At 37.1% G+C, this 24,263-nt stretch overlaps 1 protein-coding gene across 4 annotated transcripts in view; it reads left to right on the forward strand.

The window, feature by feature from the left end:
- The window catches only part of PAM (peptidylglycine alpha-amidating monooxygenase), a 98,751-nt gene that overhangs the window by 28,736 nt on the left and 45,752 nt on the right, over window positions 1–24,263 (forward strand). For all 4 annotated transcript variants that reach the window (XM_085298761.1, XM_085298762.1, XM_085298760.1 and 1 more), the window contains exons 5-7: window positions 6,049–6,136; window positions 16,536–16,621; window positions 18,298–18,381. In XM_085298761.1, the coding sequence (XP_085154887.1) occupies window positions 6,049–6,136; window positions 16,536–16,621; window positions 18,298–18,381 (258 nt within the window). The remainder of the gene's footprint in view (window positions 1–6,048; window positions 6,137–16,535; window positions 16,622–18,297; window positions 18,382–24,263) is intronic.

Below are 24,263 nucleotides of genomic sequence, written 5' to 3' on the forward strand. Positions count from 1 at the left end.
CAACCCATTTACATTTTTGAAGGCTGAGAAGTTTTGAATTTTTAGATGCTTATATGTTCTTCATCAGACTCTTACCAGGTTTAGTCACCGTTCCATTGACCACTGTGCTTGAGTCCACRTAGCACAAAACAATACAAGCTCTGTATGAAGAAACTGTTCTGCTTTTCAGTTGGGGTTTTGAGGAGAGCAAGAACTCCATTAGCAAATTTTTAAAAAAGAAAAAAAATCCTATTCTGTAAACATAAAGTTTTCCCGTAATAGCATTACTTCCAAACTTTTATTTATGTCCTAAAACCAGAACAAATAAAATTGCCATTCCTTTTTTTTGTGTGTATTTTCCAGGAAAACATGTAAGTGTGTGGTTAATCTTTAGCATGTGATCAGTTCCACCTGATTTTAGAGAAATCACCGGAAAGCGATTTTAAGGGAAAATGATTTGTCTGATTGGAGTCTCTGCAATAAGCAGAAATTGTGTATTCATTGGAAAGACTAGAGACAAACATATTCCACTGTAGAATGTATAAAAGTGCAAAAAGACATATCATAAAATACGTGAATAGCAAATTAAAACTTCTCAGGAAAGAAAATGGAGCAAGAGATTTTTACAATAAGTATCGTCTAAGAAATGAGATGCTTTAACTATGTCTTAATATCTTTAAGTGTTGTGGAACTAATTATTAGCTTACTTGCATACATATATTTTATGTTACTTAAATAGGCAGAGAAGATTGATATACATGGAATGAAATCATTCTTTTCAAAATGGTGGCTTCTGTATTTTTATCTAGTCTAAGCAGATTCTGCATGCCCCGTATTTCCAATAAATAGTGTAAAAATACAAGAGAAATTACACAAAGTGTCAATGACCTATTTAGGTAACCTGAAATGGCCTGAAAGAAGGGTTTTTAACTTGGTTTTATTTGGGAGACTGCTATGTGTGAATTACCCTTGATTGATTACTGGTTTACTTTATGATAGAAGCTTCTGAAACTGAAAATAGGAGTTTCTGTTGCTCTGGGTTGCTTTTCAGCCATCCCTTGAGAGGACAGCGTTCTGAAGAGCTTGCAGCGTGAATAGATGGGAATACACAGGATGAAAACGGAATAAGTGTGGGAAGGGGAGCAGAAATGCAGAGGGGTGAATTGCTGAGCGCGTGTGACAGTTCAGTGCTRATGCTTAGAACAGGACCCAGATTTTCTGCCTCTAGCTCTGGCCTTCGCATGTGGCACTTCCAAGTAAATATTTTCCCACTTCTGTGGTTTTTACCCCTTTCTGCTTTGTTTTCCTATTTTCTCCCCTTTGTTGTATGCTAGTGGAATTTAAACTCTTTGGAAGAGGTGACTTCTTTTGAACATTGCATGTGGCCAGTACTACATTTGTTAGTAGGTAGAAAACATTGTCCATAACTCTTCCAGTTTTTTTATGGAATTTACATTTGTGAGCTTTGAATTAACAATTAGCTTTGTTATTCCCCTGAGCWTTTACAACCAGTAGACATACAGTCATGCTTGCACATGATGGAGGGTATAACTTCCTACCACGCGCCTGAGGCAGTGTTGTTCCAGGCTTGACCAACTTGTTCAGAATCAGTTTTAAGACTGCGTAAGCAAGATTGCTTAGTCGCTTCTTCTGATAAACTACTACCAACTAGAAGGAGGAGTAGGACACCCTAGAGGTCTTTTTCAGGGATACATCTGTACATTTTGGCAGATGCTGTTTACTATAAGAAATTCTTTACTGGAGGGTCAAACGGTCAAGGTTGAGATTTCTGTTTGAACTAGGCATTTTTTTTTTTTTTTGCTTGAAAAAGGCTGTAAATACTGACAAAATGGGAGGTGGGTGTTTGTTTTGGGGGACTTTTTGGATAGACTGTGCCACAGGTGTAACAATTTAATGTTAGATACATACCTTTTGCTCCTATGAAATGAAATGGCTGTRAAATTAATACGTGAAAGATTCAGTGAGTGAGATTAATAAGTAAATTTTTTTAAGAAGGATGATTACAACCACATTAAAAAAAAAATCAGATTTTGTTCTTCCACCTTATGTTTGATTAGTGTGTATGGATAAATAGCTAAACCAGAAAGTAGACTGAGTCTTTAATGGTGCAAGCTTTGATTAAAAATTGGCTTTTGACTACTGAGCTGTAGTGATAGCTAAAGGATGTTCTACAGATACACATAAGAATAGAGTCTGACAGCAAGCTACTCAGCCAAGAAATTTGACTGTCATCTTCATCTCCTTGCTTTCACTCACATGGCTGACCAGTAAATAAATGTGTCTTTTTCTTACTGACTGATGATAGGTCCCTATCTGTCAAATTGTACTATACAAATGAGAGGGAGCCTGTTCTGTTCAGCAACACAGATGGCAGTAATTAGATGATTTATTGCTTTTTTTCCATATGTGACTGTAGGATGTTGTGGATTTGTTACCCTTGTATAGCTTATATAAACTTCTTTAATACCTAGTAACAATGGCCTCCCTGAATTGAAGGACTCTAATGTCTCTCTAATCCATCATACTGAACATAGATGTATTGATATATTTCTTTAAAGTGAATTCAATCATAGAATTTAGAAGGAAGCTGTTAAAAAAGAAAAGGGGGGGGGGAGGCGTCAGTGTTATATGACTGAGTTGTTATTTGCAAAGTTGAACATGTTAGAAATGAATTGGTTAAATACATAGTTTAACTAGACACTGGTAGGGTTAAATTGGTGTCCTCTCCATCCATTTCCAGTCTGTTCATTCCTGTTTCTCACTGAGTTCATAATTCAAAGTAGCACTTCGTTAGGCAAGTAAGTCAAACTTTATTCAGGTTTACTGTATTTAAACTAAATCTGTTACTCTTTTATCATTTCAGTAGTCACTTTATGCCACTTCTCCATGCATTAAAAAATAGATCCCAATTTAAATGATAGCTGTACTTGCAAACTTGAAGTAGAAGTGATGTTGGGGTTTTATGGATTCTTTTTGCTTTTTGTCCACTCTTCTAATTTTTGCAAGTGTACATCTTTTTTAAATGTTAAGCTTAGAAAATTTTAAAATTTGTTGGACTCTACGTGTTGAGTCAAATTTGAGGTGTAGTCCTGTTGTTGGACCTTTGAGTTGGATGCAAAATAGCTGAAAAAGGAGGAACCTGTATATGAGACTTTCATTGGTATTTTCCTGTTGTCTAATAGTCCTTTAAAGGCTAAGTATTTATAAGATACAAGTGGAATGAATGTTTGCATGCTGGCAGTCTTTGGCTCATCCATTCTCTCCTCATGATGCCACATACCTGAAGATCTATGCAATCTTTTTCTAGATCAAAAAGTTTGAATATCATCCAAACTTGGAAGCCTCCAAGTGTTCTCATATGCTACTTGATACCTGTTCTACACAATATACAGGTATTGGCTAATTGTCAATATCTGTAGCTGTAAAGGAAAATATTTTGTGGGGAGGTTTTTTGGTTTGGGTTTTTTTTTGTGTGTGTGTGTGTGGGGGGGGGTACCTTAGTAGTAACAAGTGCTGCATTTGCCTTAAATTTAATACTAACTTGTATGATTTTATAATTACAACTTATTTTTAAGGGCTTTCTTTGCTCCTTCCTATTTTGGAAAAGTGATATAAGCTTGGAGTTCTTGCTAAGAAAATTATTATACAAGAAAAGAATAACCAGCTCTGCAGAGTTCTCAAGCGCACAGACAGACTGAAAGGTTTTTAAGACTCTTCTTTCAGTGGGAATGGTCAGATATGTGAGCTAGAACAGCTGTGTACACACAGTAGTGTAGTAGTTCACACAGAAACCTAATTTTGCTTTAGTTGTGGTGCGTTATTCCTTGTCAGTAGTAGAATTTAATAACTTACTTGTAATAACTTTTGCAATAGCATTTAAAGGTCCATGCGCTAGAACATCATTGTAACGGGCACTGTGCAGAGCAAGCAAAAGCCTTCCTGACTTCCGTGTCTGAGTAAGTAAGTACAGAAGGTGGCAGAACGGCCAGGGAGTCGAAAGAAACAGAGAGACAGCATGATGGGCAGAGGCTTCAGCGGACGGGGGAGCCTCACCTTTAACTTAACGAAGCCTTTCCTCAAGGCTGTCTTTCTAGGAGATGCTTACAGCGCRTTTGGTACAGGTGTCACTTTCTGTGGTAAAGACCACTGTATTTCACATTTATGTGAATACTGCTTATGAACTCCTTCAGAAATTTCATTTCTTGCTTAAATTGGTAACAGCAGCTTTAAACACCTATAAACTATGATAGAAAGTCCACACTAAATGRCATATTGTCTACCCATGCAAAAGCTAGTTATAGTTTTGCTATTAAGTATTAGTGATAAAAATGTTGAAACAAAAGGTCTTGCTGTAACACAGATTTGGTTTGTGGCTATGGAATGAGTAGAATTTGCTGGAAGGGAAGAATTTGCTGTTGTCTTTGGACTTTAGTCATACTGGCAAGTTCAGCAGTTCTGAACCCACTTTTAAGAATACGCAGAGCGCAGAATAGCCTTGATTCAGCCCTTCTTTTGGAACATGTCTCCTGGGACCTGGGGTCCCAGGGTGAGGCTGGCAGCCTTCATCTTTCTGCAGCTCCCACCCACTTTAGCAAGCCGGCTACTCACCTGCGTTTCAGACCAAGTCTGCTTTTGAGCTCAAGTTGCAGAAGGCTACAGCAGGATACACGGGTAGTCCTCTTACGTCCTCACTCCCGTACAATTTACTGCATGCCCTATGTCTTTGACGTAGGAATTTGGGTTCTGTGCCAAAATTTCTGGCTGCTGTTCCTCATTTCTCACTGCGCATCTTGGCTCCATAAGATAGGATTAGAAACTATACAGTGTGTGTTTTGGGGTTTTTCCATTTTTGTTGTTTTTCTCATAAGACTGGAACAGTAGTTCACAGAAAAATTCACTTCAGGAACTCTTCCTTAGCTATATATTCACATACCAGGTTGGGATGCAGATAAATCTGCAAACTTACGGTGTGTCTGTGGCTTACAGCTTTGTGGTCAGCCTATATTAAGGCTTTTATAACAGCTAGAACACACCTAGCTTGCAAGTGTCTATGTACATGTAAGGCCAGGAGTGACTCAGTTACTACAATTTTAGATTTCTGCCGAAGAATAAGGTTAAAAACCTTCCAAGGTCCATCCCTATCTCGAATGAAGGAAAACTCCTTTCCATTCCCTATATCTGACATATTTCAGAACGAATAAAGGAAGCACAGCCTGTTTTGTTCCTAGAAACACTATCGTTGTACATCAACAGTCAGTGTTATTACAGCATAATGTCAGTAACTTTTTTACTCTACTGAACAGGAGCACTAACATTTGAGAAGCAAAAACAGTGTTCTTGTGGCGTTGTACAAAGAGCAGTCAAGTACCGAAGATTCACCTTCATTTAACCTTCCAGTCATGAGGAATGTTTGGTCAATGTGATTGCATTAACTTTAATCTTTTGGGTTTCCATTCCAAAAGAGTTCACGTGTGAGTGAGAATACATTATAACACTTTTCTTGGAACTTTAGTCCTAAAAAGAGTTGTAGGAATATTTTGCTACAAGTGGAACATGGTAAGAAGACATCATTCCAACCAGTGCACAGCTCTTAATTCTAATTTACTGTTTGTTTGGATTTTTGATGGAGACAAGAGGTTAAAGAAGTAGAAAAGTACTATTAAATCACAAGTACAAATTTTGAAGCGAATGGTCAAAAGACTGGTTATGCTAAAATTTGCTGGGTTACATTGATATGCTAAGTGTCATATTTAACATCGGAGGAAAAAGGAAAAATGCAACAATTTTGCATGAAAACCTGGAATTTTTTATTTTTAATCACTAAATCAAGTGTGATACTTTAGCTTGGGAGAAAAGGCCACTGAGTGGAGATGTAGTAAGGGCTTATAAAATTGGAAGTGGAACGCAGAAGGCAAATAACAAGCAACTGGGGCACACGTCCATTGTGTGGAGCAATATGGAGCAATGATGGCACAAAATGTTCTTCCTTATGTGATACATGGTGAGAATAAAGACAGCTTGCTTTTTTTTTATCATTTTGTCTTTCAGTTGACTTTAAACCTCATGCCAGCATGGACACTGTTCATCACATGTTACTCTTTGGATGTAATGAACCCTCTTCTACTGAAAATTACTGGTAAGAGTTGCAGGCTCTTATTTACTGTTGTACCTAACTTCTCCTGTATTGGTTGCCTCCAAATGAATCTTTTAAAGTGTCACTTTCTAAATTCTTTCTTGAGTGGAAAAACTGTGAAAGAAGAAATACGTAGTATCCTAGTCTTCCCACGCTTCAGTTTTGCTAATTTTAGTTAAAGCTTTAAGAACTGTAGCTAAAAATACATCAGCAATAGTTCTTGAATATCACAGTTGGAGTAATTTGGATGGTCTTTCTCAGTGTGAGGGTTAGCATATGTTTTCCAGGTTATGTCTACAGATTGTCTGTATTCTGTGTTCTATAGTGAATTGCTACTTCACTCTTGAGTTTATTTTATTTCCAAAGAGAAAAAAATAAAATGACCATTTCTGAAAGAAAAGACCAAGGAAAGTACTACATCTGTGAATGGTATGTTGGCGTATGCAACTGTCAAATTTTTAGAGCTGTGACATATTTGACTGGCATTTTGCAACACCGCGTAGTCTGGGATTTATTTGTTTATTCTTAACTGAGTCATCTGTAAGGAAGAGGGAGAGGTCTGTTTTCTGCTTCTTGATGCCTGTCTTCTTGATGACTGTCTTAAAGAAGGTTTAAGAGTGCACATCTCTGCCATAATAGCCCAAAATGAAGACAGACCAGATGTTTGACAGGACCTCGAACTTGAGATGCCCTTTTTGCACTAAACTTGGTGAATGCTATTTCTCGTGCAGAAACTCAGAGCTGTTGTGGCCAGGCACTACTAAGAAATCTAGACTGCTAGTTCGTATTTAGAAGCCCAAATAAATGACCTGCTTTTGAAAAGTGAATACTGAGAAGCTGTCTCTGCAACTATTGAGGAAATTAAGCTATCCATGGGAACAGAAAAGCAGGATATATCATCTTCAAAAAAATTACCATGATGCTTGTTTGACAACAAGTATAAAAATGCTAAGCTTTTTGTTTTTTATTCTAAGTCAAGTTTAATGCAGTTCAGCTGTAGCTCCCCTAATTAGATAAATATAGTTAAATATAGAGAAGATACTATGCTGAATGAGAGACAATTATACTCAACTTCTGAAAGAAAATAAACTTTGAGGAAAAAAAAATTCCTATTTGTAAAATCACTAGACAGTATCAGCATTTTTTGTGTTGTGACAGACAAGTTATATGATTTGGATAAAATTACAGCAAATAAGTATTAAATTATCTGAATCCAAGTGGTACTATTTTATGATTTTAAAGTGATGTTTATAATAAGCTTTTTTGGGGGGGTTGCAGGAAAACTTTATTTCCTCCTTTGAGTCATACTTGGGAAATCTTGTTTTATAGAGAAGACTTTTTAGCCTGGGACAAGATGTAAAGTCTATTGTACTATTTCTAGGGAGTGGATATGACTAAATTCTCGAAGTTAAGAATCTTCTGCTGAGGACAGCGTGTACCTTGGAGACATTGGTCATAAAGACTTCAAGTGACACTTCATAATCCAAATTCTAGGCAGTTCTGATAAACCAAAATCAGTAATTTAAAGCATAATCCATAATTTACACATGGATGTGAATTGAAAACTGGAGTAAGACAGTGATATAAAGCATTGTCAAGTATTTAATTAAAAAAAAAAAGTCAGGGAGGCTTTATTGGAATTGTTTCTGACTTTATTCATCTTTCAAATACATTGGGTCAGCAGTCCCAGTAAGCAAACCACCTCATTTCTCAACTTCTTTGGAAGTAGCAATATATGTGCATTTGGCTTTGTTCACCCATTCCATCTAATATTTTTCCTATGTTATATTTTTCTGAGCAAGAGGTTCTGTACATTGCTGATTTTTCTTATCTTTATTATTCCTCTATTTACTGGAGGGTAGTTGCTAGTGCTAGCTTTAGACCAGAGACCTAGTGTCTTCCTCTATAGTTTGCCCTTTTCTGTGTATGAAGAAGTTTCATATCAGGTGTCCAAAGGGAAATTGAGTTAAGAGTAAGCTAAGGAAGGCTCTTTGTGGCAGATGGTTTGGTAGTTAACTTGCTTTTTGAAATGCCAAAGCTGTGAGGGCAGAGGGAAGCTCACTGTGCAGCTAGAACAGATGTGAGGAGCCAAAGTGCTGAAAAGCTGAAGTTGGGGGTAGCTGAGTAGGTTGCTGGTCTTTAAGAGGTTTTTGAGAGTGAGCCTCTTTTGAAGCTTTACTGACACTGTAAAAGCTTATGTAATTTAATCTGATCTGTGGAACAATTTAATACAGATTTTCTGATGCAGTTTTATAATCTGAATTTGTCTTTTAAATATTTACCAATAAGATAACTAGAAACAGAATTTTGAGATAGTACGATAGTATAATGCATTTTTCACAAAAAATATGAATCTAGCACTTCTGATCATCTCTATAGTTTTGGGGAAATGATTTGATCAGTATTTAAACGTATGACAAACTTTGAAGAGTTTTATTTCCCTTGTACTTATCAGTGAGGAGTTTGAATATTTATAATGAATGCTGTGATCTTTTCTTGCAAGAAAAGCAGATAAATAAAATGTTGAAAACAGAAATTTCTCTTCTCAGCAGACTGCTTTTCCTTCTTTTTTCCAGTGTGTCTTCTGTTATTGTTTAGAGTATACTTACTTGAATAGTTTAAACTTATGTGAAAAATATACTAACATAAAAGCTGCTTGCATGTCTTTCAAATTATTTCACACCTTGAATGTCTTATTTAACACCGAGTAGATTTTATTTCTAACATGTTTTTCTTTCTCATGTCTAGAAATAGTTTTGTTAATCTGAAGTGTTCAGTACATAATAAAATTGTCCTTTTCTAGATTGATCAGCTACTTGAGACAGTCATGAGATGATTTCTGAGGCATATCTGAGGAGAAAATTGATTCTTCTGTTGCACTAAAAAAAAAATTCTCTAGTTTCTCTTCATTTGGCACTATTCAGATTACTTTATCTAAGGCTTAGTCCTGTAGGGGAAAAGGAAATACCTTAACCATGCCTCAGACTATGATTGGTGGAGTCTCTGCAATATTGAGAGGAAAAGCTACAAACTGCCTGTCAAGGTGCAAGTCTAACAGCCTGGTAGGTGTGTTGGGAGGACTTGCTAGCCTAGGGSTGGTGGACCAAGCAACTTGCTTGCTGTCAGTTCAGCTGTCAGCTCAGTAGTTCTAAGGGTCTAGGTGAAAATTCTGGTTGCTGAGTTTTTAGATGTGAAGAGGCTTGAAAATTGTAATGTTCTCCCAAACTGGATCAGACTTGAATCCTAGGCTTGACTTGGAGCCAGGTAGTTTGTTTTCACTGGCTATATCATCATTTTTCCCAGATGAGAATGATCGCCCAGTCAGTGACAGTGTGTGCAATGAGGCTGTTAATATGGCTTCTGTTTTTTATTGTTGTACCTATCGCTAGCCTGTTAGATTGACACCCATGCTTAATGTCGTATTCAAATCTGGCCTTCCTGATTTTGATTAGATTGTACCATGTTTTTTTTTTTTTTTTTTTTTTTTTTTTTTTTTTTTTCCCTGTAAGCAGTTTCTGAGTTATAGTATCTGCTTTATATTCTCTGAATACAAATTTTTCATCCAGGGGCTCACCATTTCACATCGCCTTTACTGCAACAGATTGCAACAGTTTATCTTGCTTTGCCCATAGCCATCTGTAAGGCTAGAAGGATAATCACATCTGTTCTATATAAAACAGGATTTAGAGATCTCCTGAATTTGTCTATTTGACATATACGCACATACATACATATATATCTCTATAAAAAAAATGCTAATATAAATGTCTTAAGTTTATTTTGTGTCTATGTGTATATGTAATTAATATTGTGTGCGCATATATGTGCGTGTGCATGAAAGTATACACTTAAACTTTCAGATATGGAGCATCTGCTGCACATTTATTTCAGAGAGTAATTGTAATCACCTTTATAAGCAAATGTCTTCTTACTAGTTTAAATTTGCTAGCTTTAGTTTCCGACTGTTGGAAATAGTTTTGCTATTCTGTTGACTCTGTATTATTATGTATATTTTTCTGTTTTGTTGGTTTGTTCCCTTTTCTTACCTCTAGACTAACAATGATGATTTTGCTTGTTCTTCCATCTACTAGGGAAAAGAATGGCTGTCTAAGAACTGACATAAAAGGACACTATAAAGACTTGTTTAACAAGGACCTTTCCCTTACTATTTATATGGACAGCCATTTTTTATTCTTCTGAGGCTCACACTGTTAATTTTTGCATTATTTTAATTTCTTCATCAAAATTCTGGGCAACACTGGCCTTTGCTTTGCAGACAATTGTAAGAACATTAAAACATGAAATCAAGAGCTGTTTTTCATACTGTGTTGATCTGGACTAGCTGTGTTAATGGAGAAATAATCCCTTAGTAGCCTTCAGAATGCAAAGACAGAATTACTTTTCCTTGGGCCTGAAGTTGTATCCAGGCCAATTCTAAGTGTGAATGAATGAAAAAGGGACGGATACAGCTTCCACGTAACTAGCTGCCTGGTGGTCGTGGCAGTGTGCGCTAAAGTTATGACAACCCCCACCCTCCTTTTCTGAAAACTTTGTTGTTTGGCCTTCCAAAAAGCTGTGTGGTGGTGCTGGCTCCGTGCAGAATGACATGTTCCCTGCAGTTCTCTTCCCATTGATAAGCTGATGGGACATTCAGGTAGAGATCATCTCGTCTGAAGGGATGCATGCCTGTCTCTGTTGTTGACATAGCTGGACTTTACACAGAAACAGCACAGGTCCATAGACCTTTCCACAGAAATAGGGTAGATTAACAAGGCTCAGATTTTGCCCAGCATTGGNGGGGGGGGAACTCCTGTAGCAGCTTCAATTTCTTGACCATAATTGGCCCTAGAAACAATTCAGCCCGCTATCACGTGCAGTTTTGTCTGAGCTGATAAACCATGCTGAAACCAAAGTGTATATATAYATCTGAAATGACTAACTGAAAGTTTTGAGTAATTCTCCATAGATAATCAAGAATACATTTGAATTTGGGGGGCAGAGTGGAGTGGTGGACAAGTCTCACACTGCATCAAAACTAACCCTGAAATGAACTCCCATTTCAGATGTTTTGTAGACAAAGCCTTTGTTGAGATCAGGAGGAATAATTTTAAATAGCTGTCTAGTCCAAACAGGCTGTAGATTACCACCCTCTAAGTCCTCCATCAGAATAGTTACTTGGAAGTAGGGCATGTTTATGGAAGCTTTTGATTGAAAGTAATGGTATCATTCATTCCAGTACAGGTTGCAAAAGATATTAAAAAGGGAATACAAGACAACTATTTCACTACCCGTGAGGGGAGAATAGAAAGATTTATATTTCTCAGTGTAGTTTCCCACCAACCATCACTGTGGCAGAATTGTCCTGCACCATTCAGCTCTGACAACAAAGAGTTAACTCACACGATCTCTGTTGTACAGGTCAAATATTCCCAGTTTTCTCAAGCATTTCTAAGTGTATTTAGTAAGGAAGGATACTTAAATGTAAATAATACATTCAAATATGTGTAACTTCTTTTTTAAAAAAATCTAGAAGTTATCTTAATATCAAATTTTTTTAAGTCTATTGAACCAATTCAATTTTCATTTCTGGACAAACTTTCTACCACAGATGTAGCAGACCAATTCTCAGGAAGAAAATATTTTTCTTAATCATGTAAAATGTATTTTTTTTCAAGTCTTGGCTAGAATCAGTGAAGAATATAATAGAGAAAAATGCAAAAAATTTGCTTTTTAATGCAAATATATTTGGTCTTAAAACATTGGTGTGTTGTTCCCATGGAAACTTCATACATTGTTTTGTCCCTTAGTCTCTTCTTATTAATATTAAAATGTTATTGCCTGCTACAAATAAGATAATTCAAATGTCATGATAGGTTTATTGAACACTTCTAGCTTTTCATTTACTCTTCTAACCACAGTTTTTAATACATTTTAAAGAAGTATGTACATTCTAGTGGTTATTCCCTATGGAAGACCAAAATTATCAATCCAATTGAGTATACTGTAAACAATTCTGAATTATATGCAGAAATATTAAAAAAAAGGAAAAGATGGTGAAGTGTGGACATACTTCATTGAAGTAAGATTTCAGGATAATTAAATCAAAGCTGTACCATGTTAAAAAGACTTAGTGACTATGACTGAATTACTGGGATTTTTTGTTGAAACAGAAATCACTGGGCATGTTTCGTGCAAATCACCAATACTGTTAGTAAGATTGGAATTCTTGACAAAGTAGAGAAAACAGCATATTCAAATATGTTCTACTTTAAAAGATCCAGTAAGCAAAGCAAACTTCTTCAATGAACTTTGTTTCAAAAAAACTCGCACTTGGTTTAAAAACTGATAAATACATATTCTGCATTTGAGGTCCTGTTTGGAAGAAGTAGTATTTAAAAAACACTTGGGAGTGTTCTGTTTTATGATAGGGTTCTCTGTGGCATTCTGCTTTAAATGTATTTTTGGTGAATTACAAAGGCACTGTAGCCTAAAATCCTCATTCGCGAAGTAGGAGGAATATGCCCAGAGAGTAGTGACAGCCAGAGTCTTAAAGTGCTCTTGAAGAGTCTGTGGAAGATGTCAGAATATTCTCCTTTAAAAGGCAGAGTAAAACAGATGATAAAAACCCTAACGCTGGTATCTGCATGAGATCTTAAGGTTAAACTTTTGAGATTGATGGTGCTGACATTTTTGTAAATACTATGGGGTCTGACCCATTTGCTGCTTCTGCAGTTTTTTTCAGAATATCCTTTCCGGAGTGGTCTCTTCCAAAATACCGCATTATACAGCTGCTCGTGTATTACTGAGCAGTAGGATGGTTCAGATAGTCAGYCTGGCAGTAGTCAGCACTGGGCCCAGTTGAAGATGCCCATGCTCTGGGCTCCAGCATGCTCTGGAGTTGGAGGTTAAAGAGGTGTGTCGAAATGGCTCTGGCGTCGAAACAGTTAAAATTGAAGATGTTGGTTTTCRTCTGTGTGGTTTGGATGTTGAGTCAAAAGGAATTTTGAAACACCTTCTCAATTTGATGGAGACATTAATATTTGAAAATTACAATCTAACACAGAATCCTTAATGTAGCAACCAGAAATTCTAACAGTCCTGCCAGGAACGAGTGCTGGGAAGTAAATTACACTGTCCTAAGCCCTTAAATGTTATTATGTTCCTATTGTTTTGTAATAATCCCTCTTCTGGTATGAAATAACTTAGGCTAAATGTAAAATGTTCTTTGATTTGTGTAGTATGCTCACTGTTTACTCATTGCATGGTTTCATTTTTTCTTTCATTCATAAGTAGATATGCATACTTCAGTCCTCTGCTGTGGCTTGTACGCATACTTTTCTTTTTTCACGTACAGCAGATTTTCTTAAAATCTTAAAGTTCATCTGTGAGCATTTCAAAGAATCTGTATTTTAGTGTTCTCAGACGTAGTAAATTACGGTTCTTCCAGGAGATTGGAGGACAAAACAGCATTAATAAATCTGAAAAATGACAAGAGTAAGATAAGTATCATAAAAACGTAGCCCCTTGGTGTACCCCGGGGTGACAAGAATGCCATTGCTGAGTTCAGGGGGGCTGAGAAGAGCCTGCAGGAAAGCAGAGTGGCACGAGCTGGGAGGAAATAGGCAGCAGCAGTCAGTAAGCAGTGTTTCTGCAGCCCCCAAAATGAAAATTTGACTATAGACATTACCAAAAAAATATATATTATAATTTTGATCAGCAGTCAAAATTATAGTTGTTAGTATAATTATATTCTATACACTTATTTATATATGTGTTYAAGGTCAGCATTGATACCTATATGAGAGAGTAAACTTCTTTAAGCATAATGAAAGAACGGTGTGGTATTTTAGCTTTCTCTCCTGCACTGTCTTTTACCCAGTAGTATCCCAGAGAGAGACTGAGACAGAGTTCAGAATAGCCTACATAACTTTTGTTTTTATTTTACTTTTTTCTAACCTAACTAATGCAATAGAATATCTTTCTGAAGGTTGTAACAAGTACTGGGGTGTAAATTGCAGGCCTGGTATGTTGTGATAAAAGTGAGGCTGTGATTCTGGATTCTGCTGTTCCTCCTGGCCCATCTCTTCAGCGTACCGCCGAACTGTGCCGCTTAATACCTGGGTAGATCCCTAAAATCTTTTGGGTTTTCAGATGGTAGCAGTTGAAAGCTGCAGAGCTTTACCTACACCTGTATGAATCACTAATCATGAAACATTTTACCTACGTTGAAATAAGTTTGTCTAGAAAACAGCTTTTTTTGGGGGGGGGGACATGCTTCATTTGGGAGGGGGGACGGACAAGTCGGTGGGCCTTCTGAGCCAGAGTAGTGAAGGGGGAGRAGTGAGGTGTTTCACCTTCGCTCAGTGGGCTGATGATCAGGGCAGTGCTGCTGTGCTTTCTGCCTCTGTTAAAGTAAGACTCTGTGGAATGGTGGAGGCTCTAAATGTCCCACTGCAGTGGTTTTCCCTGTACACAAAGAACTRAAGTGATGCCCCAGGAGTACAGACTGGACTGCAGAGTTGCCGCTGTGCTGAAGGTTAGAACGGGTGGCTCAGATGTTCTCGACAGGAAGGTTACTGAACCTGCATCTCCTGAAAGTCCTGTCTTTTATGCTCTTATTCCCTTCTTCRTACTGTGTGAAACTGTTTCCCTGCTATTTAAGGTGGGCATATTATGTATGTGCAGATATTTTTTTCAGACCTCACTTTACCAGCAGTATGAAAGGCAAAAGGCTTCAGGTTTGGGTTGAAATGTTGGCTTGGATCCATCAGGGATCGGTCGGTGCGTTCAGTGCGGTTTCAGCTCGAGGCCTTCTCAGGCTCACAGCCACAGGAAGCTGCRGTGCCGCGTTCATGGCATGACTTCTGCGCTCAAGCCCTCGACACTTTGTGCCTAGCCCTGCTGGGCCACTGCAGAAGATGCAAATGCACCCTATAAATAACTTTTTCCTAAGAGAGGATCGAGAGAGAGGGGGAAGGTGCACCAATCGAAGCCACTATTTCTTAGAATACCTTTTACTCATTAAGCTCTTATAAATAGACTCAAACCTTACTGCTAATTCTGTTCACGCAATATGTTCCCATAGTGAACAAAAATAGTGGTTTCCCAAGTGAAAAAACAGCAGGGAGGCCAAACCCAACTGTTTACTTGGAAGGGGAGGGTTGAACTGACGTGGCAGTGGCTTTTAGGTAGGTGTTTGAAAACTCCTGCCTAATCAGTTCCTTGGTTCCTCATCTGTGTATACAATCCGGTAGCCTACATCTGCATGTAGGAGTCTGCACCCCCTTGGATGTGGTCCAGGTCACACAAGCTGTTGTCAGCGCTGCCATATGCTATTAGCCTTCTACAGGTTCAGTGGGCTCTGTGTCCGGAGTTTATTAGGTCTTCTGGATTCAACAGGACTGCTGGTCTCTAAGGCTTATCAGTCCTCAGGAAACTTTTGCATGCTACCTTCTCAGCACGTAGCTTTCTGGTGACTATTTATCCATACAGCTCTGTAGGCACCTTTAAAACAAACACACACACAAAATTCTCACAGGAGGAGCYGTGACCACTTGTGTGTCTGCTCGGTGGCCTCAGCCCTGGAGTAGCTCTTCTGATGAAGGAAAACATGTCGCCTGCAGCTTTCAGCTGCAGAGGCTGGGGACAGCAGCTCTAGAGCTTGCAGTTATTGCAGATGGCTGTGACCTCTCTGTGCTCTGCAGCTTGGCAAGCACTTTGTTTTTCATAAATAGAAAAAAAATCAAAAAAAAAAAAAAAAAGAAAAAGAAAAACACTGTGCAGTGAAATGAAAACTTAATTTGAGGCAATGAGCTTGGATCTAGTACAGGGAAGAACATGAGTGCCTCCTATCTGTGGTTTTATGGAGAGCCTTTGTGATATTTATTTTAACCAGTGATCTTTTAGATGAATTTTAAATGTCAAAATTTGATCAAAAAGTTGTTTTGTTTTGTTTTTGTTTTTACTACTTTGCATCTTTACATATGGCTTCTATGTAGCTCTGGAAACCTGGCAGCCAGTGTTGTTTTGAGGCACTTAAGCTAACAGTGCTAAAAACGTTCAGCTGGTGGTTCATCCTCATAAGTTTCCTTTATTTTCTCACCACCAGTTACTAACTAGACTGACGGAGACTATCAGAACTTTCTATAGATTTGATTCCATTTGCCTAAAATTATCTTAAGACAGAGGAGGGGAAAATATAAAAGAGGTTAAAATGGAGGACCTAGTGACAGCCAGGAATACATCCTAAGTTAGGAGAACTGTGTTTAAACAAAATACATCCAAAAACATCTTTACATGCCTTAAAATTATCATTTTATGCATGTAATTCACCTGACATTTGCAGATTTCAAAATGGAAAAATAATCATATTTCCTTCTGTTTTCTTTCCTCGTATTTTTAGGGACTGTGATGAAGGAACATGCAAAGACAAATCTAATATTTTGTATGCTTGGGCAAGAAATGCTCCACCCACCAGGCTGCCCAAAGGTATCGTGCCTTTTATGTGAAGTTCTTGCATTTGGGGGCAAGAGAGAGAAGATGATGTGGAAGCAAGTACCTGGCATCTCTAGGAAACTCCTGTAGTATTTTATTAAGTCTTAGTTGGTTTAAACTGTATAAACTGTAACCTCATAAATTGTGAATGCGTTATGCTAGACAATATATTTGGGAGAGGTTTTTTTGGCATCTTACTTACTGTAACATTATGGGCTTCAGTAGGGGGGAAAAAGGACTAAAGGAGAGAATAATAACATAATGCTTGATTTTTTTTTCCTTTATGTAGCATTTATTTTGCATTTTCTACAAGGTATTAGTGCAGTATTTATGCATTGTTCAATAGCACAGTTTATATCATCCCTCTAAAGCTGTTAACATACTGTCATGTGTTCAGGAAAGCACAAAAGTTGTCATCTAAGCATTGAATTTTTCTGTAGTCTTAAGGATATTGGATAATTTTACCCTTTTTTTATTTCTTGATGTTTGGATGCAGTTGGACAGCATGTTCATACCCACTTTGTATATAAATAAATGACTTTGAATGTGATCAAAATTTCGTAGGCTAGTAGTAATCATTCTTCTGAAAGTCAGTGAGAAGTGGTTCTTTCTAATAATCTCCCAAGAGTGCTGGTAATATCTACCATCTATGCAGCCTCAGTTTGAAAATACCTTGAGTTTGAGATTATTTTTTTCTTTCATTTTTACTACCCCTTTTCATAACCTGGAGCAGTGCATTGTGCATATACACATATATCAGCAGGAATGTTATTTGGTTTGGTTATCAGCATGTCAATTTAAGAAGAAAAAAACATTGCTTGGACTCTGTGGAGACCTGGTATTTACTCTGGTGTTAAACTCCTGCGAGTAGTTTTGTTGTCTTTAAGATGCCCATAAATATAAGGGGTTATTTTATAACGATATTATATTTGCAAGCAGAGGTGCTGCAGTTATCTTTGCAGGTAGGCTTTACCGTTGGCAGTTTTTAATCTAGTGGTATTCACTGGCTGAATAAGCAGAAATTGCTTTTTCTGCTTCTTTCCTAGTATGTTCATTATAGAATCAATATAGAGAAATCCCTTTTGGTGACAGTGATACTCTACAATTTGTGTTCATTATTTCAAATTCTTCCTCTATCCATGTTGTTGCTTCTGTCCAAAACTGGCATAGTTTTATAACTTCCGCAAGTTTTTTTCAGAGTTGAATATTTTGGGGTGGAAATTAATTCTGTACTACAGGTTTTCTTATCTTCATTCTCAGTGTGTTCTTAGGTCAGTTTTAATGCTATCTTTCCCAGGTAGTATAAGAAATGAAAATTCCACCAAATTCTAGACGGGTGGCTAGAATGGTGAATTTTTTTTTTTTCTTTTTAATAGTTGTGTCAAATCTGCATTCAGGCTCTTGGAATGAGAGACTTCTTTGCATAAAGTAGGAATCTATTCAGTAATGATTAACTTATGGTTGTTTCTTCTTGGTCTGTTCAGGAATCTGTGGTGGTGTTTTTCTCTAGTTTTCAGGGCAACATTTTCCTCATAGGTATCTCAGGGACAYTTTCTACCTGTTCACTATGAGCCACTACAGAAATTTGTATTTTTAGATACTGTCCGCATTGACAAACCATTTTACATTTTATTGTCTCTGCAATCCTAATGAGTTTTCCTTCTCTTAAGGTGTCGGATTCAGAGTTGGAGGAGAAACAGGTAGCAAATACTTTGTGCTCCAGGTACACTATGGTGATATCAGCGCATTTAGAGGTACGTATTTTGGAGTTTCATTCTGTAGACTGTATCAGTTACAGAAATTCAGAACATTTAAAAATACGTTAATTATCTGAAGAAATAAATTTCTTTGGCAAAGATAAAGATCGATAGGCATACTTGTAATAAGGTTAATATGTTGACTTGAGTTTTTTGTAACCTTGCTTTATTTTTAAAAGAAGGTGAACAAGGATATCTTTTCTTCAAAAAAGTCTGTGGCAAATGACTTGACCTAATGAAGAGACAAATTAGTCTTAAAATGAGGGAGGAACTTTTTCTCTGTGGAGTACTGTGTTTTATTTAAGAAAGTTGAATGAAAGAAAATACCCATAGCACCCTTAGTCTGTCTGATTGAGGGCTGCTTTGGATAAGTTTAATGTTTTTTCTGATTTATATTTCATGTTGTACCATACTGTTTAAATCTGAAACACCTTATTCTGACACCTTTTTAAGACACGTGAGTTTTTTATTTTTCACTCTTGTGAATCACTTGTCATGTGGCATCTTTGCTTTAGGGCCCCCGTTGCATTTAAAAGAAAAAGAAATGCACTGTCAGTCTTACTGAACTCTGCTGTAATACATCAGTGCATAGAGTTGAAACAGGAATGTGAAGACCTTCATAGGCTGARTGATAAATGAAAATGTTGGGCTTAGTAGAAGAAAGGGAAAGTAAAATAATAGGAAAAAATAATAGCAAGAGTTTTAGCTTTTTTTTCCAAAATATGCATAGGAAGAAATAAATTTTAAAAACCTTTGACTGTAGTACTATTACAAAAGAGAATACCTGCCCAATGCTAACAGAAGTTTCTTCACAAAATGGAAATGAAATCTGCTGAACGTGTACTGAACGAGGGGGGATATGCGTTACATGAGGAATTTCTGAACTTTGCCAGTAGCTTCTGAATCCTTCAGTGCTGCCGTGATGAAAGATCTGCAGGTTGTCCTGAGCTCTCAATACACAAGTAGCCCTGCAGTTGGCAACTCCCCTGGCCACGACCCCTCGTTTCTGTGCACCTCTTGCAAGTTTGGGCAAAACGTACCGAGGTTTCCTGCAAGAGTATCCTACTATCTTTAATAACTTAAAGTTTAGTTTAAAGTTGAAGGTGAGGTTTCTACTGTGACATGAAATGTAATGTATCCAAACAGCAATAACGCTAAGCGGAGGGGAGGAGGAGGAAGGACCACAGTGAGTGGGGTGGAACTGTTCAAATGGAAGTGGTGCATAYGTACAGCTGAAGCTGACTCAAAGAATGACTTTTGATGAGACAATTTAGAGGGCTAGGACAGCTGTGAGATTCTTCACCTGGTGAAATAACTTGTAATTACAGCTGCTAACATCTAAAGAAAACATATTAGGTGAGAGCCTGATCTTCGTTATTGCTTGGGGACAGTGAGAGTTAATCTTCACTCATCAGTACCGTTTGTGTGTTCATAGCTTTAAAAAAAAGAAAAAGAAACATGAGTAGCTTCTATTGCTCATTAGCTGAGGAAGCGTTTGGGAAACTTTAATTTGTAGATTAATTTGATATTCAAATCTCCTAGGTAAAAMACACACACACATGCCCGCACGCACCACTCAATGTTGTCCATATTAGAGAAGCTGTATTATCATAAGTTTACACCTGAAATAAAAAAAATTTATACCACTGTCCCCTCATCAGAACTTCTTTTAGACAGAGGGGGAATAAATAAAAGGATGTCATAGAAATGAACTTGTGAAATGATCATAGTTTAAAGAGATGTGGACCGATAAGAAGGCTGTAATTTAGGAGATACTATTGTCACGTATTACTTCAGCGGTTAAAGAGTATGCAGACTATCTCTATTGTTTAGGGGTTTTTGTTTTACCTGGTAATCAGATCTTTTATTTTTAAACTGAAAAAAATATTTAGTTTCTCTATGACTTTTGTGAGAAGAAAATGTTTCTATTTTTTTCTGACTGTAAAAATTACAATTTTAGTAGAGTAAAAATATAATTTAAATCTCAGAAACCTTAACTGCTATGCTCAAGACTAATACTGAACCGTAGAACCTTTGGGATGATTTTAAACTTCAGGAGTGATTTAAAAGATGCTGTCTTTATATCTGCTGAGATGTCAGCTGATAACTGGCTTTTCAGAATATAGGAATATAATCGTTAAATTTTGCAAGTACATGCAGTTGTTACCATTTAGAATAGCGGACAAATGATGAAGAATACTGAGCTTTCATCAGCACATCAAGGATTCAGAAGCACTGTTCAGAGTTTAATTTTCTGACTTGAAAGTCATTGCAAATATAAAATACTTGGCTTGAAGTAGTAATTATTTATGTATTAGCATCCAATTCTATTTCCTATCAGTCTGTGGAAAAAATGTCTTAGGAAAAATTTCTCAACTCATTTTCAACTATTTTTAAGAGGGATATTTCTTCATTTCATTAACCTGCTATTAATCTAATTATACTCGCCTTTCTTTCTCTACTTAGATTTAAGTGTTTTCACATTTAGATATGCATATAATCCTCAAATATCAAAATAAAAYATATCATATCGTGTATAAAATGCACAAAGATTAAAAAAATAAAACAAGCTGGAAAAACAAAAAAGAATTCACCAATGTAATTTGAGGTATGTTTAAACAGCCATTCTAGGAAAACAATAATTGTTCTATTTGACTACTTTCATTTACATTGACTACTTTATATTACTAGAGCAAAAATTATAGTAAGTTGGAGTTATGACTGATGGTAGGTACAATTATGTTACAAGTAAAATGTAGGTCAGAAGATTGTCTTTTTTAATACTCTCAAGTATTTCAGGGTTCAGATTCAATTTAAAATAAACCTAGGCTTCTTAAAATCTATAACTGCACACAAACAATTTTAAGTTTGGTCTGTAGGGATATGCAGTGCACTTGTGCTATTTGTGGTTTATTCTTCTGTATAAGTGGCTTCAGATCTGATTTTAAAAATATGTATTTTTCTTCTTCGAATCTCTAGAGTTTTTCTTTTCCCTTGTCCTCCTTGCAGCAAAGATGAATGTTGTTTCTAACCTGCCATACCGATATCTTAATCCTTTCCAAGAACTGAAGTAATTAAAAGTAGTCAGAAGCTAGGTAAAATGAACATACCAGTCTTTACCTTTTCTGAAAGGAAAGTAATCCAGTTCTGTCATTTTCTGTGCATATAAGTAGGTGCTTTGTTTGAAGCAGCTGGTACTGCTTGTCAGTATGCTTGGAGCAGACTTCTTCCAGCTGTCAGTCCTCACAAGTTTTACGTTGCCATCATTACATGAAAAACAGATATACCTGGTTTTTGTTTTGTTTTGTTTTCTGATTGGGGAATTTTCTAATTTTGGCTACCCACCTGGGAGTTGTCTCTTACTCACAAAAATGTGAATTGTAAGCTGTCATTTGAGTGTTAGTATTATTTGAACACTGGAGACAGTGTGCTTCTCTGATAGCAAGAAGGCTTTTGACGTTAGAGTGCCCTGATTTAATTCATTTTGCGTGTTTGTCATTTTAGATATTCATGTTTATGATATTATATCAACAGATCAGTCATGATTTTTGCATGGTATTTATTTATTTAATTAAAAAAATTATGCATGACTGAGATCAGCAATAGCTGGCCTTTTTTCTGCTTGGAAAGTTGGCTGTAAAAATGACARTGAGGAGTCTGTGCCTACATTTTGTTTCTCAAAAATGCGGCTAGTTTAAAAAAGGGAAAATTTTGTTTTGAGCTTTCATAATTAACTCAGAACTGAAGAGAGGTRTATTTTCCTTTCTAATTGTTACTAGATTTTTAAAAGAATATTRCTGAACTGGTTTTGGATGAGTGAACAGATCAGCAATAGCCAGTCCTCTGGCTTGCATGAAAAAATGAACTGAGCTAGTGTTCTTTGGGTATCAAAGATCGGGTGTCAAAATCAAATGCAGTATATTGAATTTGGTTCTTTCTTTAAAAGGATTAGGTTCATTTTTGTACCGTATTTCTTTGTCTTCTAAATAGAACTTGGAGATTAATTCCCCGTGGGCGTTAGCGCAGGAATTCCCTTGCTCAGGTAGAGCCTCTGCTCCAGATCTGAGGCTGGCTCGCATCGTTAACGTGGCAAAGTCAATCCTGAGACTATACGTGGAGATTCTGGAGCAAATCGAAAGGTTGATTTTTAAATAACAGGGGGTTTGCAACGTCAGAAAAGGCAGCGTTCTGCTGCGGTGAAAGCTTGCAAATATTCTAGTAGCCATTTGTAAAGTCTATACTGTGCCTGTTAAACGTTAGAACTAAAGCAATGAAAAAACTAAATACAGATTTTAAGTGGTGTGGTCTGTTGTTCATAATTCAGGTATCCAGAGTGCAAAGGAAATAGATGTCTCAGGGCTTTGTTTTTCTAATTCTAAGTTAAAAACAACAGGATTTTCTTTGGTATCTAGGCAAACGCGACAACAAGTTGGATATCACTTATGCAAAATAAAAATCCTCAGCCTCTTTTGAATTTTCAAAGCATTTACACGTGAAAACACTTGCAGCAGTCAGMTTTTGCAATGTGAGCTGCCAGGGAGTCCAGAGAGCCTGGGAGCTGGGCACTGAGGGCTGACTTGCGGGGTCCCGAGCTTTCCTCCAGGCTGCCGCCCACCGTCGGAAAACCTCGGGAGCTGCTTTCCGCACGGAGCAGGTTCCTTAGCTGCTGGGCGGCCCTACGAGCCTCCGCCTTTATGGCAGGTTATTCCTGCGTAGGGTCATACATTTGGGGCAGACAGAGTGGCAGGTTTGCACTGCCAAGTCGTATCAAAATGAGCCTGTAGAAAGAGMGCGTCTCTGTTTAGGGTAATTTGGCTTCTCCGCAATTAGGAGTGTTATTTGACAATTTGTAACTATTGCTAGTATGTGAGGTGTTTCCCCTGGAAAACATAGCACAGGATAAAACAGGATGTAGCATAGGTGATTTTTTTTTAACTAATCTATGTGTGTATTGGTTGTTGAACTTAGAATTACCATTATAAAGTTACATACAAATTTTAAAACAAAAGATGCATTTAAAATACCAGAAGCCAGTGTTGGGCGTTAACTTGCACCATTAATTTTGTTTGACATTGGTAAATAAGGGCAGGAAATAYTTTAATATGACTTTGTTATATGCATACAGCCTTTAAAACGCAGCCGTAAACACTACTGCTTGTTTGATTTTTGATGGAAACTCTTCATGGAGAATAAGCTTTGAGATAAAATGTTTCTGAGTTAAACACATTTCCCTCTCCTTGCCACTTGGCAAATAAAAGCATGTAATTTATTTACCTTAGATCAGTGTACATTTGCTGGATAGCTCAAATACAAAAATCAAAGTATTCAGGCAAGCTGGACTGATAGACTGGAAAGACGACCAAGATTTTGTCTGGTTTGTGCAACATTTAGGGATCTTTCTGCTTAAGCCGTGCAGCGATGCTCTAAAAGAGAGGTTGCAGCATGAACTGACGCTGCCCCTCTGCCAACTCTCTTGGGTATGATGTTCAGCAGCTTCAGAGTTTCAAGGGGGTGAGCTGTAGGGAAAGACTAACAAGGAAAAYTGTATTTTCAGCGTACATTTATAAAAACACGTTTAGCTCAGATATGGCTAAATACAGCTGCCGAAGAAATTACAACGTATTGTAATAAATTTTTATGTATCCAGTGCAATCTATCCATCTGTTATTTTAGTCTTGGTGTTGTTCCAGGTATGGACTGATACGATTGGCCGCTGTAGTAGCAATAACAGATCTCCCACTGATAGTCTTCAGTTCGTTTTGATCTTCCTTTTGGACCAAAAAAAGGGAATTTCATCTTTTCTTCTTAGTACTTTGAAAACTGTAAAAGTCTGGATCACCTGAACACAAACTGAAGAATATGAGTCTCCTTCTCCCTTT

Source organism: Rhea americana, unplaced genomic scaffold, assembly GCF_003343005.1.
Source record: "Rhea americana isolate MKP2758 unplaced genomic scaffold, rheAme1 scaffold_141, whole genome shotgun sequence".
NCBI classification, from domain to species: domain Eukaryota; kingdom Metazoa; phylum Chordata; class Aves; order Rheiformes; family Rheidae; genus Rhea; species Rhea americana.